The sequence below is a fragment of the Falco punctatus genome (assembly GCF_963210335.1).
Source record: "Falco punctatus genome assembly, chromosome: Z".
Lineage (NCBI taxonomy): Eukaryota > Metazoa > Chordata > Aves > Falconiformes > Falconidae > Falco > Falco punctatus.
Window position 1 is genome coordinate 41,257,442 of NC_137586.1, and position 20,808 is coordinate 41,278,249.

General features: G+C 39.7%; 1 protein-coding gene across 2 annotated transcripts in view; it reads right to left on the reverse strand.

Moving 5' to 3' along the window:
- Nucleotides 1-14,541: 14,541 nt before the first annotated feature.
- LOC308056329 (guanine nucleotide-binding protein G(q) subunit alpha) overlaps nt 14,542-20,808 on the reverse strand; it is a 133,324-nt gene continuing 127,057 nt past the window's right edge. For both annotated transcript variants that reach the window (XM_080371522.1, XM_080371521.1), the window contains one exon: nt 14,542-19,509. In XM_080371522.1, coding sequence (XP_080227648.1) covers nt 19,319-19,509 — 191 coding nt within the window. In that variant the 3' untranslated portion in view covers nt 14,542-19,318. The remainder of the gene's footprint in view (nt 19,510-20,808) is intronic.

Sequence of the window (20,808 nt, forward strand, 5' to 3'; positions counted from 1 at the left end):
TATCATAGAATCACAGAATGGTTTGGGTTGGAAGGGACCATTAAAGATCATCTCACTCCAATCTCCCCTGCCATGGGCAGGGACACCTTCCACTAGACCAGGTTGCTCAAAGCACCATCCAGCCTGGCCTTGAACATTTCCAGGGACGGGGCATCCACAGCTTCTCTGGGCAACCTGTTCCACTGTCTCACCACCTTCACTGTAAAGAATTTCTTCCTAATAGCTAATATAAATCTACCCTTTTTCAGCTTAAAATTGTTACTCCTCATCCTATCACTACAGTCACTGATAGAGCCCCTCCCCATCTTTCCTGTAGGCCCCCTAAGGGACAGGGGTAGCCTGCTAAGGTTGCTGTAAGGTCTCCCTAGAGCCTTCTTTTCTCCAGGCTGAACAACCCCAACTCTCTCAGCCTGTCTTCATAGGAGAGGTGCTTCAGCCCCCTGACCATCTTCATGACCCTCCTCTAGACTCAGTCCAAGGGGCCCATGTCCTTCTCATGCTGGGGGCCCCAGAGCTGAAGGCAGTGCTCCAGGTGGGGTCTCACAAGAGTGGAGCAGAAGGGGAGAACCACCTTTCTCAGCCTGCTGGTCCCACTTCTTTTGATGCAGCCCAGGATGCAATTTGCTTTCTGAAATTATTTATAGTGATTATAGTGATTACTTATAGTATTATTTAAGAGAACTTTTAAAAATTATATACTTGTATCTGAAAGTGCTTTTTTTCTATTGCTTGGAAGGAAAGTATTAAGTTGAGCTGTAATCAAGTCTGTCACTTTTTCTATTCAGAAATGTAGGCTTTCAGGTTCTGAAAATTTTTCATTCCAGTAAGCCTCTCACTAACTCTCTGTCTAACAGCAATTTTAGAATCTATAAAGTCAACAAATCAAACCACTGTAAATGCAGTTCATGGCATTCTGTCAGGGCCTGTGTCCATGCTCTTCACTCATTCAGATTCTGCAACAACTGTTTTCCACTAGTCTGAGTAGGAAAAATATGTTGACATGATGGCATTCAGAAACTTGAGATTTGTTTTCAAAGGGTTGAAAGAATTGAGATGGACAGAAAATCAGAAGACATATCCAGGTCTGGCAGAGGACTCATTAGTTGTGAAGGAACAGGTCAGAATGAGACACAAATGTGTGAACAGTCAGAAGTGGTAAAGCATTTTATGTTAGTATTTATTACAGCTGCACAAGGGCTTGGGGTATAAGTCAATTTTGTGTGTCAGTGCTAGAACAAGGACATTACTGACACTGTGACTATTATTTTATATAATGAACTTTCCTGTGGGAGTCATATTCTCATTCCTCTTTCTCTTATCATTCTCTGACACATTTCCTTGCGAGTGTGACTTTTTCAAGTACTGCAGATCAACTAAATACACTTGTGACAGATGGTACTTTACCAAATAAAGACTTGTGTTAGAGTTCCAGGTCCTGATCTATCATGGACAAGAAACCCTTCTCCTATTAACTGGTAGAGTTCACTTGGAATTCACACAAATAGTGATTTTAGAGCAAAAAAATTGACTCTGCTTTTCCTTATGCCTTCTGCTTGCAAACATTCAGCGTTCATTTAAAAGCTCTGAAGTAGAAATGGGAATGCATAAAACAGACTCATATACAGTTTTATTACACTAAGTTTTCCAGAATGTAAAAAATTTGTTCAGTGGCCTAAGCTGTGGGAGGCAATGAAATGATAGTTTGTGATGTGTTGTCCACAATCTTATTAACATGAGTAGAGAAATTTTGGTTGAAACAATGTCTGCAGGCCATGCACACGTCCCCCCTCACCTCATTTGCAATGTGGTTTATGCAAAGGATGGCACACATGATACATTGACGGAGGGGTGAACATGCATGTATGTTCTTCCTAACCTGAATATCTCTGATTATTGGCAAAGTACTGTTTTTCTTGTAGTCACACATACAGTCAAACTGAGAAACTCCAAGAAATCACCTCTCTAATGTTGATAATATCTTGAAGACAGGTTTTAAGTGTTCCTTAGACTAGTTAGATGCAACAGATGATCACTGCATGATCACACGGACACTACAGCAGCTGGTATATTTGAGAGCAGTGTTAAGGGCAGATGATGCAGCAGTGTTCAAAATCAAGATAGTCTTTAGCAAGGTTACTGAAGCTCTACAGATTGTATACTGTACTGTGATAAAACTACACTAACTGGTTATCATGATACCAGTCATCATCAAATTAGATGTTCTCCTTTTGGAAATATCTTTGTCTTTAAAAGTTTAGCAAACTGACCTGAGCAGCCACAGAAACTCTGTGATGGTCTTAACCATATGCAAGACAGGAAAAAAAACCGCACTGTAATTTTATCCTTTCCACATGTGACTATTCACGGAGTTCAAGGCTTACAGGGGGAGGAAAAAGAGAAATCCACTGAAAAATGGGGTCTTTTTTCAGGAAAGAAACTTACCGTTATGCAACTTAGAATACCACTTTTCTGGCTGCTAGATGTGCCTTAGTTAGATAATTGCTCTTTCAAGGTCAATAAATGCCCTAAGTTCACTATAGTTGAGACCACCTCTGGAAGGGATGGTAGCTAAAAAATATACTAAGGTGAAAAATAAACCCACTTGCCCAGGTTGGTCTGCCTAGCAGAACCCTGTTTCGGGAGCTGAGGCACTCCTTTCTGTCCAAAGCAAATACAGTAACTTACCAAGCTACAAGATACAGATGCTGAAAAGCATAACCTTTCTGAGTAAAATGGCAGCAGTTTAGGATTGTCAAGAGTATTAACATAGGGGCAGCTGGTAAAGTAATGGTTTGCATGGCAGTCACCAGATTGTATTTGCCATGTGTCAGAATAGTGGGACACAGGCTGAATTTTATACCTCTGAGACAACAAAGATTCAGGCTTTGACAGGTAATGGTGCGTGGCAATTCCAACAAGAAAGTGTTGTGCACCATAACATCAAGAAGGGCTTTTTTTATTGGTTCCCATTTAGCTAAAGCTGCCTTCAGTACTTACCCTCCTCCAGAACTCAGTGGGGAATTAGATGGTGCTACTGAGAAGTGAAGAAAGTCTTTCAGAAGATAGGAAGTTGTAGCTGGATAGTTGGTTAGGCAATCACTTAGATCCTTTCATATGCAGACTGCACAGAAACACTGCACCATAACACTCACTGTACAGGTAAGATATTCCACACTCTGCAGCCTCAAAATAGGACCACATAAGGAAGTAATATATTTTGGGAACTGAGGAAACAGATAATTCTCTTAAATTAGTGAATTTTAAACAGTTGGTCTCTATGGGAGTGTTTAATGTATCAATCATTTGCAGAAGACTCGAACAGATATCAAAAAGCATGTACAGAAGGACAGGTTCTCTGACATGAATGATGCTCTAGATCTATCAAAATGTATAGATTTTTAATATTCTGTCCTTATAACATATAAAATAGGTATGTTCTTTTTAAATAGCAAATTTGATCAAAAAACGTATTGCCATGTTTACCAAAAAATGTCTATCGATCTATTTATGAGAAATAGGTGCTTTATCAACTCCTACATCTTTAGCATCTTTGGTGGTTTAAATGGTTAATTTTTTTGCCAGGAAGAAAACCTTCTTCATACCTCCATATTTATGTTCCACCATCCTGGTAACTGACCACTTTCAGTTTTGTCTGGAAAAGTGGTTGACATACCTTCATTTACAACCTACTGGTGAAATTATAAAATTACTCAGCATTTAATTTGTGCCCACTGAGCACAGGGAAAATGGGTGAAAAAAGTTCTGGAGGTGGGGGCAAGGCCTGAAATAACCTCCATAACAGTATGTTTAATCTGCTTTTCATAGGAGTTCAGCTGGTTTGATACTTAAAGTAGGAATGAAAGCCCATCAAGGCTGGAGGAGTTGCTGAGGGACAGTCGGGCAACCCCACACATCATGACTACCTCTGCTAAGGAAAAAAGGAAGGTGGTTGCCATTGGTGACTCCACTCTGAGAGGAACAGAGGGATTGATATGCCAACTGGACCCAACCCACAGTGAAGCCTGCTGCCTCCCTGGGGACGGGTAAGGGATGTCACTAGAAAACTCCCTTGTCTGGTACAGCCCTCTGATTACTGCCTATTGCTGGTTTTCCAGGTGGGCAATGATGAAGTGCAAACGAAAAGTCTGAGGGCAATCAAGAGAGACCTCAGGGCCTTGGAGTGACTGGGTGAGGGATCAGGAGCACAAGCAGTGTTTTCTTCTATCGTGCCACTTGCAGGGAATGATGGTGCATGTAACTGGAAGATCACACAGATCAATACTTGGCTCTGGGCCTGATGTCATCGGCTAAATTTTGGGGGTTTTTATCATGGGTCAGTTTACACGGCACCAGGATTGCTGGGAACACAAGGGTTCACCTGTCTCAAAGCAGGAAAAGGATTCTAGGTCAGGAGTTAGCAGGGCTTACTGAGTGAGCTTGAAACTAGATAAAAAATGGGGAAGTGAATAAAACCAAGCTGAAGAGACAAGCCTCGAGATGGCATGTCAGTGTTGGAGGTGAGATCAGTAGAAGAACTGAAGTGCACCTACATCAATCCCCAAAGCATGGGCAACAAATGGAGGAGACAAACAGGAGGAGCTGGAAGCCGTTGTGCAGCAGGAAAACTATGACATAACTGCCATCATGGAAACATGGTGAGATGACTCACATGACTGGAGTGCTGCAATGGATGGCTACAAACTCTTCAGAAGGGACAGGCAAGGAAGAAGACATGGTGGGGTAGCTCTGTATGCCAGGGAGTGTTTCAACTGCCTAGAGCCTGATGATGGTATCAACATAGTCAAATGTTTATAAGCAAGGATCAAGGGGAAGGCCTCAAGGTGGATATCCTGGTAGGATTCTATTACAAAGAACCCAACCACAATGAAGAGGCAGATGAAACATTCTGCAAGTAGCTGAGAGAAGTCTCACAATCACTAGCCCTTGTTCTCTTGGGGGACTTCATCCTACTGGATGTCCACAGGAAATACAACACAGCAGAGAGGCAACAGTCTAGGAGGTTCCTGGGCTGTGCAGAAGATAATTTCCTGACACAGCTGGTGAGGGAGCCAACCAGGGGAGATGCCCTGCTGGACCTACTGTTTGCAAACAGGGAAGGTGGGTGGTGTCGTGGTCGGAGGATGTCTTGGGCACAGCAATCACGAGATGATAGAGTTTTCAATTCTCGGAGAAATAAGGAGTGAGGTCAGCACAATTGCTACCTTGGAATTCCAGAGGGCCAACTTTGGCCTGCTTGGGAGATCGGTCAACAGAGTCCCTTGGGAGACAGTCCTGAAGGTCCAAGAGGTCTAGGAAGGCTGGATAGTCTTCAAGAAGAAAGTCTTAAAGTTGCAGGGGCAGTTCGTCCCCATGGGCCAAAAGATGAGCCAGCAGGGGAGAAGACTGACCTGGCTGAACACAGAGCTTAGGCTGGAACTCAGGGGGAAGAGTTCACCGCCTTTGGAAGCAACTCAGGGGGACTACAAGGATGTCATGAGATTATGCAGGGTGAAGACTAGAAAGGTGAAAGCCCAGGTATAACTCAGGCTGGACACTGCTGTAGAAGATAACAACAAATATTTTTACAAATAGAAAAAAAAGGAGGCCTGAGAAGAATCTGCATCCCTTATTGATGCAGCAGGGAACATTGCCACAAGCGGTGAGGAAAAGCCTGAGGTACTGAATGCTTTCTTTGTCTCAGTCTTTAATAGCAAGACCAGTTACTCTTAGGCTACTCAGCCCCCCTGAGCTGGAAGACAGGGACAAGGAGCAGAATGCAGCCCCCACAGTACAGAAGGAAATGGTCAGTGACCTGCTGCTGTACTTGGATGTGCACAAGTCTTTGGGGCCAGATGAGATCCACCTGAGGGTACTGAGGGAGCTGGCAGAGGAGCTCACCAAGCTGCTTTCCATCATTTATCAACAGTCCTAGCTAGCCAAGGAGGTCCCAGAAGACTGTAGTTAGCCAGCGTGACACCCATCTGCAAGAAGGGCAGGCAGGAGGATTAGCCTGAACCTCACTGCTGGGGAAGGTTCTGGAGCAGATCATCTTGAGTGCCATCACACAGCATGTGCAGGACAATCAGGAGATCATGCCCAGCCAGCATGGGTTTATGAAAGGCAGATCCTGCTTGATGACCCCGATCTCCTACAACAAGATGACCCATCTAGTGGATGAGGGAAATGCTGTGTATGTTGTCTACCTAGACTTTATTAAAGCCTTTGATACCATCTCCCACAGCATTCTCCTAGAGAAACTGGCTGCTCATGGCTTGGATGGGTGTACTCTAAGCTTGGCTAAAATCTGGCTGGATGGCCAAGCCCAAAGAGTGGTGGTGAGTGGAGCTACATCCAGCTGGTGGCCGGTCACAGGTGGTGTTCACTGTGAATGCACCAGTCCCGTTTAGCACATTATCAACAATCTGGAGGAGGGCATTGAGTGCACCCTCAGTAAGTTTGCAGGTGATGCTAAATAGGGACAGGGCCCAATGCCGATGGCCCAATGCCAACTGTATGAGGTTCAACAGGGCTCAGTGCCGGGTCCTGCCCTTGTGTCACAGCAGCCCCACACAGCGCTACAGGCTGGGGCAGAGCGGCTGGAAAGGGCCTGGTGGGAAAGGGCCTGGGGGTGCTGGTCCACAGCCGGCTGGGCGTGAGCCAGCAGTGTGCCCAGGTGGCCGAGGCGGCCAGCAGCACCCTGGCTGGTACCAGACACGGTGTGGCCAGCAGGACCAGGGCAGCGATGGTCCCCCTGTACTGGGCACTGGTGAGGCCGCACCTCGAACGCTGTGTTCAGGTTTGGGCCCCTCGCTGCAAGAGGGACGCTGAGGTGCTGCAGCGTGGCCAGAGCGGGCAGCGAGGCTGGTGCAGGGTCTGGGGCACAAGGCTGACGGGGAGCGGCTGAGGGAACGGGGGCGGTTTAGCAAGAGAAGGAGATTCGGGGGACCTTATTGCTCTCTACAACTACTTGAAAGGAGGTTGTAGGCAGATGAGTGTGGGTCTTTTTTCCCCAGGTGACAAGTGACAGGACAAGGGAAACTGCCTCAAGTTATACCAGGGAGGTTTAGATTGGATATTAGGAAAACTTATTCACCAAAAGAGTTGTGAAGCATTGGAACAGGCTGCCCAGGGAGGTGGTGGAATCCCCACCCCTGGAGGGGTTTAAAAAATGCATAAATGTGGTGCTTAGGGACATGGTTTAGTGATGGACTTGGCAGTCCTGGGTTAACAGTTGGACTTCATGATCTTAAAGATCTTTTCGAACCTAAATGGTTCTATGGTTCTAACGTTCAGCCACAATGAAGCAGTTTGTACAGGTTCAGCAGAAATAAGAAAATACCTTTGATATTGGAATGTGGTAAATATAAATTGCTAAGAATCTTATGAGGAGCCTATTATGTACAGCAATGGTCAGGGGCTTTTGTGGATGGCTTATTAGCAGGTGTGTAGGCTTTATTTTTCTACAACGTGTTTTGTCTGTAAACAAAATGGGCTATACTTCTGTAAAGCCATCTGAATACTGATTCACTCACTATGAGATTGTAGCAGATCTGCAAGTATTGATCTCTAGCGTCTTTGGATAATCACAGTGAATTGCAGACTTCAGATCCTGGACTTGGGACTAGAAGTTTAGATTTCTACCCCAAGAAAGAGGGAAGCAAAGGCCCAATGTAGACAGATGCTCTTCAAAGGGCTATGACTAATCCTAGAACTGTGATAATTCTCCATTAGCTCCCACAGGCAAAAAATAGTGCTTATCCTGAGGTTAAGCAACAGAGAGGATTGGCTTATGAAGTCAGTGTCAAGGCACTATGTGACAGAATGTCAGCACTAACTACTACAAATGATAAATGCAAGTCGTTTGCTTGAATGCTAGTCCAGGGAGGATGGAAATTCAATCAAGAAATAGAGAATATTTTTTGTTTTATTTTTCTGAATTTAGTATTCAGATGTGCTGTGACCTTATCAGTAACACTAAAGTCTGGGAAAGGTGCAAACCCTTTGCCAAGGGCAAGTCATGCATGGGAATTACATGACTTCTAGAATCTACAAAGTGCTTGTTTGTTTTTGTAGTATTCACTGTGACAGTGTTGCTGTGCTAGAACATGCACGATAAAAAGAGCCATCTTTTATTTCTTTGGGGGATAAATATTCCCACTCTATTCAACATTTTTCTTTGAATGCAAATGCAGTTTTGTAGTAAATGCTAATAAATACAGGTTAACTTATAATTGCTCAACTAGTTCCAAATTCATTCAGTATAGTTCTAAAAAATTAAAATCCACAAACCAATACATGTAGCATTAACACCAAAGACATTGAGGACATCTGAGACTTATAAAATCCCAAATGATGAGATCTAAATGATGAAAATTTCAAAAATATTTGGAAAATATGTATGTTTCAACTATTGCTGTTTTCAGATATTCACAAGATACTTCTGGTCTCTTGAGCACACACTACTTCAGCATCCTGGATTTTCTCATCATCATTCACTGTGATAATACCTTTCAGCCACTGTAACAACCACTGCTGTACATAGATGTAAGAGATCCAGAAACTCAGGCACTTACTAGAAAACATCTTTAGAATAAATGTCCATTAAATATAAAGCAAAAAAAACCCAAACGCCCCAAAAAAACAAAACAAGAAAAATCAACCCACCAAACACCACAAACAAACCAAACACAGCCTCTAGTTTTCATTAAAATCTGTGAAATTACAATAGTTTTATAATACCTTTCTGGAAATTTTTGAAGTATGTAAGCATTTTCTATAAGACTATGGCTCTCTCAGACATTGTAAACCATCTGATATGCCAACAGAAATGACTATGTACATATAGACAAAGTGTTTGTGTTGTGATGAAAGACGTAAAATTGTGTGGCCTGGCATTGGCTTTGTGTTAAATTCTTTAAGTCATTGTTTTTATATGCCATTTCCTAAGTGTCAGCTCCTGCATTTATAGCTAGGTAGTATATGGTTGTAAAGATACATTCTGAACTTCATTTGCTTTAATGACAACCTCAAAGTCTAGGCAAAATGCCTCGGATTTTACCTTTTTGTGTTTTCAAAATAGTTTTTATTAAGTGGTATGATCATTTTCACGTTGCTATTTTCTCAGCATACTTTTGGTCTAAGCACAGTTGGTTACTGAATTAGTTTTCCACAAAAAGAAAGACCTGTCGTCCTGCATCTGTAACTTCAGTGTGTGGATACTTCAGAGTCCAGCATCTTGCTTGTTCTTACTGTTGATGACCATCACTTGATGGCTATCTATCACTAATTGATTCTTTTCTGGCCACTTGAGAAATTCTAAACTGAAACCATCTTTTACAGTATCAGTAAAGGTATCTTTCTAAACAACAAGGGGTACCTGCACATTGAATCCCACCAGACATTACAGACTTGATGTTGTAATTACAGGCTCAAAATGGATAGCCAGTGATCATATTCATAAACCTATTGGTCTCTTATTATTATTGGTCTGAGCCTGGAGAGAAGTCTCTGGGGAGTCATTGTATCAGCCTTTCAATACTTAAAAAGGGCTTATAAGAAAGATGGGGACAGACTTTTTAGTGGGGCCTATAGTGATAGAACAAGGGGTAATAGCTTTAAACTGAAAGAAGGTAGATTTTGCGAAGAAATTCTTTACAGTGAAGGTGGTGAGAGAGTGGAGGAACAGGCTGCCCAGAGAAGCTGTGGACGCCCCATCCCTGGAAGTGTCCAAGGCCAAGCTGGATGGGGCTTTGAGCAACCTGGTCTAGTGGAAGGTGTCCCTGCCCATGGCAGGGGTGTTGGAACTAGATGGTCTGTAAGGTCCCTTCCAACCCAAACTGTTCTAGGATTCCTGTGGGCTCAAACAACACTACCGAAAACTGTTGTCTGGAACGTGAAGTGTAGGATGTCATTAGACTTCTCAGTTACCCTGGAAGTTATTTATTTAAAATAAAAGCAAGAGAGAAGGAGAGGAAAAAAACAGACAGTGTGTAAGGTATCTCTGTGGCAGAGAAATTCTGTTCCACTAAAGGAACTGCAGAACTGCTCTTCCTTTGAATGCAGAAACATCAGACACTAAGACTTTCTGTTAGTATTTCCACCCTTTGGGACCCTCAGTTCACAGGTGGCACACAGTGGGTCAGGGTGACAGCAGTGTACCATATGGGCACTTCCATTTACCCATGTGCATTCTAAATAATGCCACGTTGTCCTGAATCAGTCTGCTCGACAAACTGCTGTTGGTGATGGAGATGCATGCTGTCTTTGCACTAATGCTTCAATCTCCGCTACTTACAGAACACTTAAACTAGCAACTTAATATTGAAGAATTTGAGATGATTAGCTCTAACAGAACACTTCTCTGAGAAGTTGTTTTTTTTCATAGATCTGAGGGGAGTCAAATTTTTACTCAAAGACCTCCAGGCAGAAAAGCGAATCTGTTTTCCTTCTACTAAAATGTATTGGGCACAGAATTACTGCGAAGACTGCAGGAGCCAAACTTGTCTGCTATTTCATTAATTTCTGGTGGTAGAGACCCGTCTTTCTGCTTGCTGTGAATGGAAGACTACATAAAGGTTATACTCATGGCTCTCTAGAAGATAAATTAGGACATGCAGTGCTGGAGAGTTGCAGAAAGGAATTCACCTTCTGTCTTTGTAGCCCAGCCTAAGACAATTCTTCTTGCGTATTTCCTTTAGAATGACTGGAGAGTGAGGAATTGAAAAGATTACCTGCTAGGCTACTGAAATCACAGTAATATTTTCTAATGCTAAGATAAACCGAATACATAAGACATAACTGAAGTATGCATATATTGCAGGTCAACTAGCAAAGTCAGTTTCACTTGCTTGATTGAGGATGCGAGGCTAGCCTTGCACGATGTGCAGCACTACACCAGTCCCCTGTGCTGCAGTTTGGAGCTGTCCTTCATTTTGAATGCTCTGCAATAGCGTATATAATTGAATTGAACACCCGAGTAAGGGAGAAAGAACTATTAACCTGCATTACTTTGTAATTTTTCTGACAAATGTTTAAAAAAGCCTCTTAGAGATAAGTTAACAAAGTATCTCATACCCAGTTTTTATTTTCCTACTAACTTTGTACAAATGAACGCTCACCCAAGTGATTCAAACCCGGCTCACTTACATTCTACCGCCATCTAGGATGAGTCCTATGTTCACCTTCTAGAGCTATATATATGTTGCTCTTCTGCTTTTAAATTTAAAATGACATTTTGCTATCAGTGGAGTTGCTTTTGTTTCATAGTAGCAGAAATGACATAAGCACATATGCATGTGAATACATATCAAAAAAGAATTGTTCAATCACAGAAATCTTCCATTTATGCCACCATTTCTGTACTTTCCCAAGAGAAGCAGACAATTTACAGGTCATATTGAATAATGGCAAAAGTCAATTAAGCAGTTTTTACAAATAATAGTTAAAATATCATTTTAACACTTCTGACAACTGGTAAAGGATCTGAATGATATGATTATGTATATAAGACGAGGAAAACTGATTTCTTCTGTCTTAGTACCACCATAGCCTGTTCCAAGAGGAACAGCTCCATCAGCTAAATTATAGTGGTATTACTGATTTATGTGTTAAAAGATTTATTATGCAAAGGAAGTATATAAACATTGATTATGCTTATATCTGGCCTTCTGCCTCTCGTTTACACTTAGGTTGCTTAACTTAGGTAAAGTCAGAACAGTGAAGTTCTAAGGTACTTGAAGAAAAACCTTAATAATGGATTTTACATGGCGATTTCTCAGGCTAAAGTAAATCAGGCCCTATCAGTAACTGTAAAGGCTCTCCTAAGACACGCTGAGAAAAGTAGCAATTAAGATATTGATACAAAATGTTGTTCTGCCTTTCCAGAATCAGGATTTATGATAAACCAAATATTCTACAGCATGTGATAAGGAATTGATTATACAATAATCACACTTGTGTGCACAGTTAATTGACAGTTGTTAAGAGACTCCAGATACTTCATCTTGAGATAAATGGAATTTTATTTTTAGGGAGAGAGATTCCTCTTTATAATAAATGTATAAAAGTGCAATATATTAAATATTGACTGCATGCAAGTTGCCTTTTTTTGTTAGCATCATATAAAGTAATCTTATGCAATAACTTATCTCTGCAAGAATACATTTGAACTTATGGTCGAATTAATGCATCTCTTCAGTTGAGTGCCAGTCTGATCATTGCATTAACCACCTCATATAGGACTGTAGGAAAAAAAAGCAAACACAGTTCTCCATTGACAATGTGAAATAACATATTTAAATGGGTATTTTGGCCCAGTTTGGCCCATGTTAACCTATATCCTTCAGTTGACTGTATTACAACTATATAGTTTTGTTTTCTGAAATGCCTGTCCACAGGCTAATTGGATCTGCCCCCAGTTACAGGAACTTTCTGAAGCTATTCTTATTTGCAATTTGTCTTTAATTCAACCAGTATTGTCAATTCTGTAATGATTATCAGAACTGAATCTGATACATCAAGCAACCTTCTCTTTATGGCAAACAGGATAAAGGAAAGGTACAGAAAAATAATCAGAATAAGATGGCAGGAGGAACATGAAATAAGATTAAGCAAAAAGTGCGGTCTTCTTCAGATGTATTACACTTCATCAATTGTTCAGTTTTAGCAGACCAATTTACATTTAATTCACAAGGATCAGAAAGTATTCCAGAGTGTACATTCATAAAGCAGTATTGTAAAAATATTTTCTTTAAATGGCAGGAAGCAATTACTCAGTGTGATAGACAAGTGTGAATGGAGAAGGAAAAGTGCCTTGGACAAGGACACAGTCAACCTTGAATGTCATGCACAGTGACACAGCATTTTAAATACCTCAAGATGGAAAATATTTTATTTTTAAGATCTTACTGGAAATGCACAAGAACTACTTTTTTTTTTTTCCTGTGAATGAATGAAAGCCCAGTTCTTATATTTCTCCACCCCTAACACCAAGTGTGACTTGTTGGCTTTAGTCTGACTACAGATGGGTCTAGTCCATGTATACACGAATTGTTTACTCTTAATGGGGAGCAGAAAAGTTCTCCTTGTCCTATCATTATGTTTTTCCAGGATAAAAATGAAATCAAGACCTTTCAAATTGAAAAGAGCAAATCTTCCAAGCCAGAATACCTAACAGCCCATGAAGTGCATAAAATGAAGGCTTTGGAGACTACGTGCTGTTCAGGCCTAGGTTTTAAAGGGAGGGGAATGTTCGTGCTTTCTTTTCTAAGCCTTCTGGCCACGCAATTCTACTTCCGCTTAGTCAGCTTAGCACTTGCCAAACTGTTCATTAGCTAAACTGACTGAAACCCATGAAAACTAGACTACTAAACCAGCTGAGCAAGAAGAGCAATATCGTGGGGTTTTTCACCTAGTTTACTGGCTGGCCAGTTGGGCAGGGCTGGCACATGGGGATGGAAAACCCCCATGCAGCTACGAAGCTGGAACTGAGGAGGTCTTAAGAGCAGGTCCTTTTGTAGCAATGAGCTACGAGAGAGGGTCAGCTGCCTTGACACCAGATACTGATACCAGATGTGCTCCTGAGGAGATGGCAACTGTGTGTTTTGTGTCAGTCTACAAATACTCTAAGTGTTTGGAACAGTATCCTACGAAGCGGTTGGCAACTGGGTGATACGATCATAGTATGTGATGCAAGGTTTTATCACAACTATGCACAATTTATCACACAGATACAGTTTCTACATCTATTTCACGTATCTAAATATCACCACTTAACACTGTATTTTTGTTGACGTTATCTTCACTGAGACATAAAGATAAAATAAATCCTTCCCCACTGATCCCTCTCCCTTACATTCTGCAACAGGAAAGAAAAATCAGGAAACACTGACTGAAGTCCTTGCTTAGGCAAACCATTTGGACAAGAATCTTACTTAAACTGTTGTGATCACATAATAGAGAATAAACTAATTTTTGCAAATGGCCTGAATTTCTGTCTCTTCAGTAATTAAGACTTGAGATCCACTGGTTGTTGATCACATAGGAGACAGGCTCCTGAAAAGCAACCTATAGGCACCTCTCGGTTACTCCTGTCACCACACAGGTGAACAAAAAGATCGAAGAAAACAGTCTGCTTTTGCAGTACCATTGCAAACAGCCAAAATGCTTAAGAAATTCACCTTGCTGTCTGCAACCTCTGAAAGTTTTCTACTACTGAGATATTACTTATTAGGCTATTATTTTCCCTCATGCTTCTAAGTTTCTATTGTACACATGCCAAATCCCACCTCCCCTTAATAACACTGTCATATGACTTTCTCCACTGTTACAAACCTTAAATGTTTTGAACTTTCTGGCTGTCATAAAGAAATTCTGGAAACTTTAGTATTTAGACAATGATGACAGAGCATATTAATTAAAAAGTAATAAAGGAATAATACATCTACCCAACATTTATCATAATAAGAAGCATCTGGGGAGAACAGTAAGCCCAAATAGTATTTCAGAAAAGCTTAATTTCAAGGAATGAAGATACTATAGTACAAAGTTATGGCCAAAAATATTGTATTTTTAACCAGCAACATTTTTGAAGGGCAGGAACTGTACAATATTAGTTTTTTTCCCCAAAAAACTATTTATGTCCCTCAAACAACACACAATACATGCATTTAATTGACACTTTAAGAACAGCAAATATGATCTTTATTTTTAAATACTGCAAGTTTAAAAATGTATCTGACAGCCCCTCAAAAAAAAACCCCAATTGGTCAAACACGGATTTCCTGCAGCATGGTAAATGAGGAATCCAGCGACAGACTTCAGCTTAGACTGTATTTTGAGAGGAAAAAACCCCAAACCAACAGATTTATGGTAAAATGGATTCCAGCTGACTTTATATTTTTCATACTACCTTCAAAAATTGCCCTCCATTCCTTTCTTCCCTTGAGTGAAACTTACAGTAAAATCCCTTTAACTATCTAAATAGTGACGCTCCATGCGTTGTTGACTATGTAGAAACGTTTTTGGTTTGATTGATAAAACATTATGGGTAACCAAAAGCCAAAAAAGAGGAAGTATCAGTAGCTCCTCTACTCAAACTAAATATATGGTTTTGCAAGATCTCTACTCAACAGACTGGACAGGGACAGATGGCTTTATTTGTTTAATGTGTATTAAATTTTCTAATTCGTGGTTTATGTTAAAAGAGGGACCGTATTTACAAAAATGTAAATTTCTAAAATACCATAGTTAATCACCTGCGCCAGCACATTTTAATTCCCTAACTTATGATGGTCTCTCCAAAGTGTATTTACTTTACTGGTCTCTTAGCTAGAGGTAGGTAATTTGTAGGACTTGTTAATACGCTGTGCACACTTCATTAGTTCACTAACATAATAGTCTGCAGGACAACCATGCACAGAGCTCCAAGAACAGCAGCACATATAATAAATTAATTGGCTAAATTTTATTTTTTCAGGTGGCTTAACATGTTTTTATTTTCTCCCAGTATTTCATCCTTTTGTGAAGAATGTGTAACAAGGAAAGAAAAGGTAATGAGGTTGAGTAATTTGAAAGTCTTCTGCACCTTAAAATCAAAGGCTGGGAGTCTAGCAGTGTCTTTATATGCAGCCCTTTTCCCCCCATTTAGAGTTTTTGCAAATCATGCAGTCAATTCTGACTGAAACTCAGCATAAAATGTCTCTTCTCCACTTTCAAACTTTAAAAAGTGATTCACAATCATGTGGCAGTATGATTAAAAATCGCAGTCCATACACCTCGACAATCAAAAGAGTCTGAATTATAAAAAGTAAAATGCCCTTATAGCTGCATCATCCTATATATGGACAGTGCCAGTTAATTTGTGAAAAAGGCAAGTTTAAGGTTTCTGTAAAACATGTATTACAGCTTTCTTGTGCTAGTGAACATCTAGAATACACAGGTTCCCAAGATGTTTTCCTTCCTTCTTCCCCCATTTATGACATTCAAAGAAATAATGTAATTTTGGCAAAGTTAAAAGGGTTTCTCTCTTGATGTTTTTGCCTTCAGCTTAATGTTAGAGGCACAAACTTCTGGACTCAAGCACTATAAGGCATAGTAGAAACCACCAATTAAAACAACAGCAACACCACCACTACCACCACCACAACAGAATATACTGCAAGTGGGAACAGCTGTGTCATTTAAAAAGGAAAAGTTTTTGTAAACTGTCACACTGCAATGCTGTGTTAGGTGATTTATGTAAAGCTTGCCTTGGCATGCCGAATATTTATTGTTTTTTTTCAGAACATGCTGAAATGATCTAAACATTGCCACAGGTTCAACTTACCTAAAATATACCAGAAGTAGCCCAGTGGCACACACTCTTGAAAACTTTTGCAATCACAATATAACTATAAAGCATGAGTAAAATTTTGTTTTGTTTTATACAAAACTCAGAACATTTCCTTCTCCCCCACCCAATATCCCATAAGAAAACAAAACAAATTTTAAAAAAACCAAAGAAACCCAAACCTTTGCTAGACACCACTGTCTGTGTTTTTGGTTTTGGTTGGTTTTTTGTGTGTTTTGTTTCTTTTCTTTTTTTGGCTACAGTTCCATTTATAGCACTGAATCCAGCATGGGGATTGTATTCCCAGGTTATAAGAAGGTATATTATCAGCAGTGGAACTGTGAAAACAGAAGCTGTGTTGCATTTATAGCAAAATTCAATTTTGTTATGGTGTGTGTAAAAGTCAGTGCTCTGATCCCCTATTCAGAATGTCAGTGTCACTTTTTATAACCTAGATCTACCTGCTTTAGCTTTATTAAATAAAATGCTTCAACTCCTTATTAACAATAGTGACTTTTTGGTTGTTATTGTTATATATAAGCTTTCTGCAGTTTCTGAAAGACTTAGATTGATCTCATGTTCTGTATTTTTTTATGGTATTTTTAGGGCAACAGCATATACTCATTAGTACTTACGTACAATGAAGTATCTCTAAATTACTTTTCTAATAAAACTTATCAGAAAAGTAAGAGTAACCTAACATGAATCTGCCAAATATAAATTATTATTAATTACATTTATATTTAAAGGCTTATAATGGCATAAGTTCTTCTAATACAACTGGTTTCTACACCTGCATAAAGCCCTGACAAGATGTTAGCATTACTTTGAATGTGAATGGCCTCTGCCTGGATGCCTCCCATTTACTTCTGTTCAGGAATGTGCACATGATTTTATAGAGCACGATGCTAGTACCGCTCTGTACTATAGTAATTTTTTTTTGTTTTGTAAATAAAAAACAACAAATCCCTAGTCAGAAATAAACTGACAAAATTTACATTCTTCTCTCTTAAAAAAGTAAATAAAATAACATTATTTAAAATGTGAATTAGCTATAAGACATACAATACAATTACATAGATACATATCAATACAGCACATTCAATTTGCCAAAAATTAATGATTACAAAGCCAATATGGATGCTGCCATATATATATATATAGATGTATGTACAATGATATAGCATTCATAATTGCACTATACCTACAACCAGTTTTAAATTACAAGGTGTTTTAAGAGGGAGCAAAAAATAGCAACTGTTCTTATTATTGTTGTTTTGGAGTTGGGAGGGTTAAGGATGAAAAACATCTCATTAATTTTGGTAATCAGCTAATAAGCCATTCTTTTTTCCAACTCCCATCTGCTGCTATGAGACAGCAGTAATTTCTGTGTTAACTGCACTCTAGTGCTACTTGGCATTGCAGATAATCAATCCAACTGCATGTTTTCTATAGCTTGCTATCAATCATGCACCTGGTCAAAAAACACCTTTCAACCTAAGCTGCAGAATAAAGGCTCACCAATGTGTGCTGCATTTTTGTTGTTAAAAAATTGCACATTTAATTTTCAAGAATTATTTTCTCACTGTTTCATTTACATTAATTAATCTTTTCTAAAAATGTTGAGAGAGGCTGTTTTTCATTAGCCTATCAGATGTCTGTGAATCAGTTAGTTAACAAGCTACCTTATCAAGGAAGGTTCCTGAACGTGATCTCTCATCAATAATTTCTTGTTACACAACTGAAGGTGCCTCGATATTGTTACAGAAAACAATCTCATGTCATATCTGACATAAGTAGAGATCTAAACTGTCTTTAATAGACCACATATGTGTGCATGGTGCACCTCATAGCGTATTCATTCACACTGTTGGTTTTGGCATTAGAAAATGTAACACTTTCTAAAAAAGGGAACATATGAGCTGAAACTGTGTTTGTTTATCATTTGGCAGTTGACTCAAACAGGTCAGTTCCCAACCCATCAGCAGTTTGGCATTTCAATCAGTATCTTATGTTTCAAGAGCATTGGTTTTATAAAAAGCCAGATTTGGCAACATTATTTTATACAACAACAACAAAATTTCTACTGTGGAAAAAGAACACTTTAAAAGCTCTAACTTAAGAAAAAAACCTCCACACAACTGAAAAAAAACCCACCACTGTTTCAGGCTGTAGCCACTGGGGAAAATGTAGTGTCTATGACATTTCTATTTGGCATTTGTGAATAAAGGAAGAAAGAAAAAAATGGCACATGGCAATTAAAAAGAGATTCGAACATATTCCACATACATCCCAGGTTGTGTCTTAATTATTTCATTACTGTCTTCTGTGCATCGTTCCAAACTGTGAAAATATGGTTAAATTTAATATTCTTAGATAATTGTAACTCTATTTTGCAATCCCAATACTCTAGTCTCAAAAGTAAGACAGAATGAAGACACTCAAGTAAAGAATTTAAAAATCACAGTATCAATACTTTTTATCCTTCAGAGAAAGTACATACTGTAAATTTAGAATAACTGATGACTTAAATTCTGATGATGGTATTTTCCTGACCAAACCACTCAGCAGAAAATATTTCACCCAGGAATGCAACTGGGAAAAAAAAGGCCATTGTACCTTGTAAAAGATAAGGGGGGGAGGAGGAGGAGAGAGAAAGGGTCAGGGAAAGAGGAAACCAGCTTGATTTTGTTTCAATAGCAAAAAACTGCTATCCTTTGAAAATGTACGACTGAGAATTTAAAACACATTGAGTCACAAGGTTTTGCCTAAAAAATGAGGAAATGTGCTGTGAATGTACTTCAGCATCTTTTGTTTTTCCTCCATATAGTTTAAATAAAATCATAATATTAACTACAAACTCTGTGGACATTCACAGAGTCCAGGCCGGCAATAAATTAGTATTATGCAAATTGTTTTCACAGATAATACAGTCCCTCTTGTATATCTTCAATCACGCAAAGTTGGTTTTGGAGGGCCTCCTAGGCACAGTTAGACCAGGTTGTACTCCTTCAGGTTTAACTGTAGAATCGTGTCCTTGACAGCAGCAAAGACGAAGCGGATATTCTCTGTGTCTGTAGCACATGTGAAGTGGGAGTAGATAATTTTGTCACTGTCTGGATTCAGATCCACGAACATCTTCAGGATGAACTCCCGTGCTGCTTGTGCATCCCGTTGTGGTCCTGATAATTAAGAAAAGAAAGTCAGTTTTCTTCAAGTGGATTCAGTATTTGAACATACTTTCTGTGCTGCTGCATCCTCCTCATGGTTACATGGCAATACCAGTGCTCAGCTGTTACATGCAGCTCTGTCCTTCAGTACTTACGAAATCTGTACTTCGGAGGTTAGCACTTGCCTGCGTATTTTTGGAGGGGCACACCTGCCCTGAAGTGGGTCTCTCAGGTGGTGTGTGGAGTATTCATACTTCAAGCTTACAGTTGCTAACATTCCCCATTTGGATAAGTCTATTGAATGTAGGTAGGGAATGCACTGAAAAGAATTCACATACTTTCTGGTGTGCTGCAAATCCATGTGGAGGCAGGGCAAGATTCTGCAATATATGGCTGTATGCACAGGAATATATATGTACATACATACATATATACAGATGACACATTTCCTGAGATTTAGGGGTCTAAACAGACCTGAAGCAGGACAGAGAACTGTTCAACAGTTCTACACCTTCTAAACCACAACAGGGTCGTAGCATTTGGATTGGTGACCCATACTCTATACACAGCAGCAGCATTAAGTCTCACAGTGCCATGAATAAATTTGCAATATTTGCAAAACTCTTCAGACTTTCAAAGACAATGATTTCTTCAAATTAAACCACTTACTATTTTCAACAACTTCCTAGTATTTTGTTAAGCAGTAGCTAGACATTCATAGTAGCTAGACACAGTACGCTTTCAAAATATATTCACTATTGAAATCTATGCACTATTCAAAGGCTATATCCAGATTTGCTTACCTAATCACATGTCTACTGACTATCATGTAATTTAAATTTTTGTTTGAGTGTAGATGAAGTACGGAAAACTGAGGTTTGAAAGGATGTTGATGAATTCAGCAATTTAGAAAAAAAATTGAATGAGTCAATGTTAAATTTAGACTGCAGAGTGGTAGTGATCTAAACAATATGGAAACCTGGAAAAGAACTGCCATATAAACCAGTAGGTTTCTGGTTCACTGCTCCCTGATCAGCAGTTTTCAAAGAGTGTCTCTATGTGATACATTCAAAATCTATACAGGAAGTATTACACCAATATTTTCTCTTCATTTCCTCCCAGCTAGGCCCATCTTTGTCTCTGTCCTCTCTCCTTCTCCCAGCTCTGCACTCCAGCCTGTTAGTCAGTCTTCCAGTACTAGCCATGCAGGGATGTCTTCTTGGGGTCGCCTCAGTCCCCCTCCCCATACTGTTAAAATACACCATGCAGCAGAACTGCTTAGCTTAATTTAATCAGTCCAATTTGCCACCC